The sequence below is a fragment of the Genypterus blacodes genome, unplaced genomic scaffold (genome assembly GCF_046128005.1).
Source record: "Genypterus blacodes isolate CSIRO-AG114 ecotype Tasmania unplaced genomic scaffold, CSIRO-AGI_Gbla_v1 ptg000026l_1, whole genome shotgun sequence".
Classification (NCBI taxonomy): domain Eukaryota; kingdom Metazoa; phylum Chordata; class Actinopteri; order Ophidiiformes; family Ophidiidae; genus Genypterus; species Genypterus blacodes.
In genome coordinates, this window is record NW_027466839.1 from 884,488 (window position 1) to 891,106 (window position 6,619).

Below are 6,619 nucleotides of genomic sequence, written 5' to 3' on the forward strand. Positions count from 1 at the left end.
GAGAGTGATGGGTTTATCAGTAGATAGGGGGATCTTTCAGCATGATCGATCTATGTCATAACGTGTAATGTTGCACCATGCTCATGTGTCCTGTGACGCACACGTGTACGCCATCGAGTACAGCCCACTCTTGCCTGAAGATAAGCCGCTGCTACCGCACTACTGTTTACTTTCAGGGCATCGTTTTATCCACGGCCAGGACACGCACCATCTCGGTTTGAAGTGCATCTCCAGGACTTCTGCTCTTTGTGGTACTGCGTTTCTTCATTTAAATCCGACCTCTGCTATTACATACCATTGTAAATCTAACTGAAATAGACGTTAGCTCTTAGCATTTCATTCAGCTGAGTGTAATCTCTCGGGGTACAAACCACCAGCGACGCCTCATCGCTAACCGATCATTGTGTATTTATCGGCTAAGTTTTAAGCTTTAGAGTAGAAAGAGCTCCAGGGAAATACAAATGGTTAATTCAGGGAAGTTGCCATTTATGGCAACTTGTGCTTCGAGTTTAAATTTAGCTCATGGCAGCGACGCCGGGCGGCGTGTCGGGGGCCTGGCTCTCTGTAGCCTATCACCTTCCATTAGCCGGTTTTACTGGATAAATCATTAATTAAACATCGAGGGTCGTTGTCCTTGTAATCCAGACCAGCTGCTTTGTGTCAGTCCACTGTGGAAACTTTTGTTATCGTGGACTTAACCACCTGTGTCGACACGCACGGTTTCCACTTTGTGGTCTTATCAGACGTCACGGTGATTTCTTGTAGTTTTCCATCTAAGATCATGCATTTTCTTCTATAACATGTGTTTCCGGTGTTGCTACATCTACTGCGTAATATTAACATCATTTTAATCATGAAAGCTGTGATGAATAACAGATAATAACATCATGTAGTAGTGGTTTCCACACGAGTTACTGGGTTTTAATGTGTAATATTAAAACTAGTGATCGTAACCACACATTAATAAACAGGCTGCTGGCACGTCAAGGTTTTTTTTCCATGGTTCTATGGGATTACTGCTTGGAAACTCGCGCACACACGTTTAGAGCCGCCCAATGGCATTCCGTTGTTCTGTATTGTAAAAGAAAGGTGCTGCTCAGCAAGCCTGTCAACTTTATGTGCGTGTCTGGTTTTTTAGAGACATTTCAGCACCCTGACATAGCATATGGTATGTTGTAACCTCTGTAGTTTTAAAGGGGTGGACGGATAGGACCAACTGTTCTGATATTGGAACAAAATGAAGAGGCAACGATGAGTTTCACCGTCACTGTGCTGGCAGTTGTTGGTCAGACTTCCACTTTGTTGTAACAATTTAAGTCAAGTCAATTTTATTTCTAAAGCCTAATACAGTGTCTCAATGGGCTTTACATGCCCACAACATCAAGAACATTTCATTCAGAGTTTTGTTTTCATTATATCAGCATTAGTTATGTGTTATACTGATCTGATCTCCATACTGCTTAAACTCCCTTAGGTCATTGATCTTTGCTTGACCTCAGCCTTTGGCAACCATGCACACTGTAACCATGTCTGCTCTTCGCATTGCTCCTCTAAATTCTTTTTCCGCATAATTTTTGAGTCTTTTAGTCAACAGTCTCTATTGAAGTAAAAGTGGTGAAATGATCCAAATCAGACTGCATTGCATGGTATCACATTCAGTACATAGCAACTGCAATAGGCTACAGTTACTCATTCTTCACGGCAGCTTGTCGTTACAGTGTTGCTGGGATACTTGACCCTTTCCCAGCGGTTGGCGTTGCTGTATCTTACTTGAGCTCATTATTGTTTTTGTGTCGGTACCTTGACAACGCCTTTTTGTATAAAATAGCGCAATACTTCTCTATGGTCATATTACTTATGTTATAGTCATTTTTCAGACTACTGGTACACTGTTGTGCTACTTGGTACTTACTGAATGAGACTCTGTGCTTATGCAGGTGCAACACATTGCCGTAAAAAGGAATGATCTCCCAGCTCAGCCGGAGCCTGAGCCGCGCCGCTCCTCTACTCCAGCGCAGTGTCCACTCTGGTTCTCGCACTGCCTCCACCGCTGCATCCAAACAAGAGAGGGAGCGCACCCTCACCGCAGAGGGCATCTTCGCTCGTGAGGACAAGTATGGAGCACACAACTACCATCCCCTCCCCGTGGCCTTGGAGCGAGGAAAGGGTGAGAACAGACCATTTTCAACAATATGAATTTGTTTAAAAATGTTACAAATCAACATATGATTCATAAACGTCTCTATACTTAAGGCATCCATGTGTGGGATGTGGAGGGAAACCGATATTATGACTTCCTGAGTGCCTACAGTGCTGTCAATCAGGGCCACTGCCACCCCAAGATAGTAGCAGCGCTCACAGCCCAGGCCTCCAAACTGGCCTTGACCTCCAGAGCCTTTTACAACGACGTGTTGGGAATGTATGAGGAGTACATCACCGGCCTGTTTGGCTACAACAAAGTCCTACCCATGAACACAGGTAAGCAAAGCACGCACAGACAGACAGACAGACAGACAGACAGACACAGAGAGAGAGAGAGAGAGAGAGAGACTGACTGACTGACTGACTGAGAAACTTGTCTGATCACTGTGAAACTCTTGACTGCACTTATTGACATTTTGTTTCTTAAGGTGTTGAAGGTGGTGAGACGGCTTGCAAGCTGGCACGCAAATGGGCTTACCATGTTAAGGGTGTTCCCAAAAACCAGGCCAAGATCATCTTTGCCGGTAGGTACTCATCCACTCGCATATCATTGATAAAGTTAATGGCTAAACTTAACTACAGAGAACGCTGCCTTGTTTTCAGTCATTCGCTCTTGTTTGCTGCTGTCAAACCTTTTTTTTTTAATCTTTGGCATCCAAAACCAATTGCCTATGTTCCTTCTCTTATCATTGGCACCAAAATTGTCTGTCCTCAGGGTTCCTGTGCACACATGATCCACAACAGACTAAATATGCAACGTTCTACTAATCTGCATGTCAAATAATAAGAATCAATGCCAGCTCTTGATTAGGAAAATGTTAATGTCAACATTTTCAATAACACAAACAAATCGGTATTCTCAATACTGAAGTGTCAACATGCACTTTGGGTAGTCGACCACCAAACAGGTCATCATAGTGCCAATAGAGAACAGGCTTCAAATAGTATTACCTATGGTCTATAATGAGTACTATCCTACAAACAATCAAACTGTTTCTATTTGAATTTCTGCTAGACGGTAACTTCTGGGGCCGCACCATGGCAGCCATCTCCAGCTCCACCGATCCCAGCAGTTACGAAGGGTTCGGACCCTTCATGCCAGGTTTCGAGCTTGTCCCATACAACGACATTCCTGCACTGGAGGTAAAGGTTTTGTTTACGTCGTTGAAACATTACTTGGTGTCGACTGGCGTTGGCAGATTTTGCACAGGCAGGTCATTTGTGAGAGTTGTGATGTTGGATTTCCAGTGTGTGAACAGTTTTTCTGCATTGGATACTGTCACAGGCGGCAGAAGTTTCATCACACTGCTGCTCTGAGTCCAAGAGACGGCAGGAGGAGCCAACATCTGGAACTTCAAGGCCACGTTGCTAAATTACAGTGCTCTCACTTTGTGTTTCCTTCGCAAAGCAAATGCTGAGGACACAGAAGAATGCACGTTAGCACTTGCATGTGTGGAAGTCACAGCTTTGCAAGCGAAATTTGGTTCTTAAAATAAGGAAGCTAATGATTGCCTAAAGCCTAAAGTAACTACTGCTTTTCTATGCAGCATGGGTGCAGGTTTATCCTCGACAAAGATAACTGTCTGACTTGCTGGGCTGTATATGATTTGTTATTTGCTTATTGTTCTCGCTCTTTCTCCTTCTCCAGAAAGCCCTTCAAGACCCAAACGTTGCCGCTTTCATGGTGGAGCCCATCCAGGGTGAGGCTGGGGTGGTGGTGCCTGACCAGGGCTATCTGACCAAAGTCAGAGAACTTTGCACCAAATACAACGTGAGTCTCAACACGGGCATGAATAATAGAATAAGACTGAGGTGCCACAAGATCTGCCCTGTTGTTGCGTCTGTGGAAAAGCAGGAGTTTTGAATACTAATGAATCTCCCTCTGGGTTTCGTCCAGGTGCTGTGGATCGCTGACGAGGTGCAAACCGGCCTGGCTCGTACCGGCAGGCGTCTGGCCGTGGACCACGAGGAAGTGCGTCCCGATATTTTGATTCTGGGGAAGGCTCTGTCAGGAGGAGTCTACCCGGTAAGCAACATAATGATTTGTTTAGTGGAAGGGATCAAATACTGCTGACTACATTGATTCATTGATCCCTGCAGCAAAATAAGTTGTTTTTTTGTTTGCTTGAACTGTTGCTGACTTGTGTTTACTTGTCTCAGGTATCTGCCGTGCTGTGCGACGATGAGATCATGCTGACAATCAAACCCGGGGAGCACGGGTCCACATATGGAGGCAACCCTGTGGCATGTCAGGTTGCCATCGCTGCACTTCAGGTCAGTGTCAAAACGTCCTTCACTTATCTTTCTATCTCAAAAGCTTTCAAGTTGAACATCTTAACCACTCCTAAAGTGAAACAAATGAAGTCAATTCCACAGTCACTTAAAGTTTTATGCTTCCTCAGAGCATAAACTTGTTTTTGTCCTTTACTTTTTGGCAGGTCTTGGAGGAGGAGAAGCTGGCAGAGAACGCTCAAAGGATGGGCGAGCTGCTGCGCTCCGAGCTGAGAAAGCTGCCCAAAGACATCGTCACCTTAGTCCGAGGGAAAGGCCTGCTCAACGCAGTCGTCATCAAAGAGACCAAAGGTACATTAATGTTCTGCTGCCAAACTGTTGAGAGCCGTGTCGTAACTAAGGTAAGGCTTGTACATAAAGGTTTGTTCTCCATATTTGATCCAAGGCTGCTGCTGCTGTTGTTGTTATTCCCATCAGTCATGTCCTCTCACCCCATTAGGAGCAGACGGTTTGTCACTGGGAGCAGATTGACCTTGCGTTGCCACAGATCTATAACTGCTTTTAACCTTCTTTGCACATTTGGCTATTTATGTCCTCTGGTATTTACTGAAGACATGATCCCTTAAGCATGGTCAAATGATTAAGAATTAGCAAACATGATTAAGTCATTTAGGAGCATGCATACACTGATTATGTGAATGGAGTAAGATCAGCATAAGGGATTACATGAGGTGTGATGTCACTATTTTCCCTAACACCTCCAACATGATCATAAATGTCAGTAAAAGTAAGGTGGCTACATTCTAAGGGTTTTTCTTCCCATTTTTAAGGGTTTTTCTTCCCATTTTTCACCGACTACCAATTTCAGGATTTATGACATTTTGACTACAGCCTTAAGGGGAGTCCGACTCTCATATGTCGTTTTGAATTGAGTAGCACAGCACAACAGAGCGTCAAACGGCACACTCCCTCGCTGGTGGAGAACAGGAGCTTTGTCCGGCAGGAATTCCGCCGGCAGCACAATCCGGCTCTCCACCGGCCTTTTGTTATGTTCAGGAACGAGCATTGCGTCACTAAATGTTTTCTGAATGGCCCCATTGCCCTCATGGAAGGCTGGAACCATGCATGATATGATGCTATGTCTGCTGCAGCATAATGTGCAACTATACTTCCTGTGTTCCTGTGTATCAAATCATTCCCCCTCCCCTCAGATTACGACGCCTGGAAGGTGTGCTTGCGTCTCCTCGATAACGGACTCCTGGCCAAACCCACCCACGGCGACATCATCCGCCTGGCCCCTCCCCTCATCATCAAAGAGGACGAGCTGCTCGAATGTGTCGACATCATCCAGAGAACCATCCTGTCCTTCTGAGCCGCCACGCCTCTGCGATGGCAACCTTCTCTTTGATCAAGCGCACCTCTTACTGCAACAGTCAGAAAGTGACACTAATCATTTATCAGCTTTTATTGGCTTTTGGAGAAGAATGTTACAGTAAAAAGCACATTATACATAAACATTACATACAGTATCTTGCTTAGAGTGATATACAGCAAGATGTGCATGTTATTTTGGATATCCTGGGATATTTTTCGAATTAATTGCATAATTCAGTTAATCTTATGTGGAGTAATTTACAGTTGTTACATTTTTTTATTCCACAGGTAATATGTGCTGTAAATAAATGAGATGTAATTTAAACGGGAATATCTAAGTGGTTTTACCTATTCAATTTAACAATCCAAAGTTCAAATGGAGTCAAAGAGATTGTTTGGACTATTTAAAAAGCACATGGAAGTACTATAATTTTGACGTTGTTTCATGGTTCAGTGTTCTCCAAATAAATTATTGCAAAACGTACTAGTTGTGTTACTGTTTGTACGGGACAAATTTTGGATTTTGACCTTTCAGAATGCACCCAAGCACATTTTACAGAGATTGCAGTGACGACACTAGGTGGGGCTGTTGCCTAAATGGAGACCAAAGCTTGGTAGGTGGTTAAAAGTGGGAGTCTGGGTAATTTGCTGAATGCAGATACTGAGGTCATGCTTCAGATCAATCAATCAAGACTTGGTTTGAAATGTAGTTGTACATCTCTCCTCTCTGTGGAGTCTCTGGTAGAGAGAGAGAGAGAGAGGAAGAGCGATCTGACTCGTATGACACTTGTACCCAGCGGACAAGCTGAGG

The 6,619-nt window shown here is 44.2% G+C and overlaps 1 protein-coding gene across 2 annotated transcripts; it reads left to right on the forward strand.

Annotated features, from left to right (window-relative positions):
- Positions 1-114: 114 nt before the first annotated feature.
- On the forward strand, positions 115-6,292 carry oat (ornithine aminotransferase). 2 transcript variants are annotated; one of them, XM_076143616.1, is made up of 10 exons: positions 115-251; positions 1,938-2,167; positions 2,254-2,478; positions 2,631-2,726; positions 3,218-3,345; positions 3,851-3,973; positions 4,100-4,228; positions 4,363-4,476; positions 4,641-4,785; positions 5,646-6,292. In XM_076143616.1, exons 2-10 carry the CDS (start codon positions 1,963-1,965, stop codon positions 5,804-5,806), a joined length of 1,326 nt encoding a protein of 441 aa, XP_075999731.1. In that variant the 5' UTR covers positions 115-251; positions 1,938-1,962; the 3' UTR covers positions 5,807-6,292. The 2 variants fall into 2 exon arrangements, with proteins under 2 accessions (XP_075999731.1, XP_075999732.1); XM_076143617.1 differs by lacking the exon at positions 115-251 and adding an exon at positions 651-751.
- The last annotated feature ends 327 nt before the right edge of the window (positions 6,293-6,619 follow it).

Coding starts and splice junctions, on each gene's coding strand:
- oat (XM_076143616.1), top strand. CDS start 1,963: ATGATCTCCCAGCTCAGCCGGAGCCTGAGCCGCGCCGCTCCTCTACTC. Junction 2,168..2,253: donor GGCCTTGGAGCGAGGAAAGG/GTGAGAACAGAC, acceptor TCTATACTTAAG/GCATCCATGTGTGGGATGTG. Junction 4,786..5,645: donor CGTCATCAAAGAGACCAAAG/GTACATTAATGT, acceptor CCCTCCCCTCAG/ATTACGACGCCTGGAAGGTG.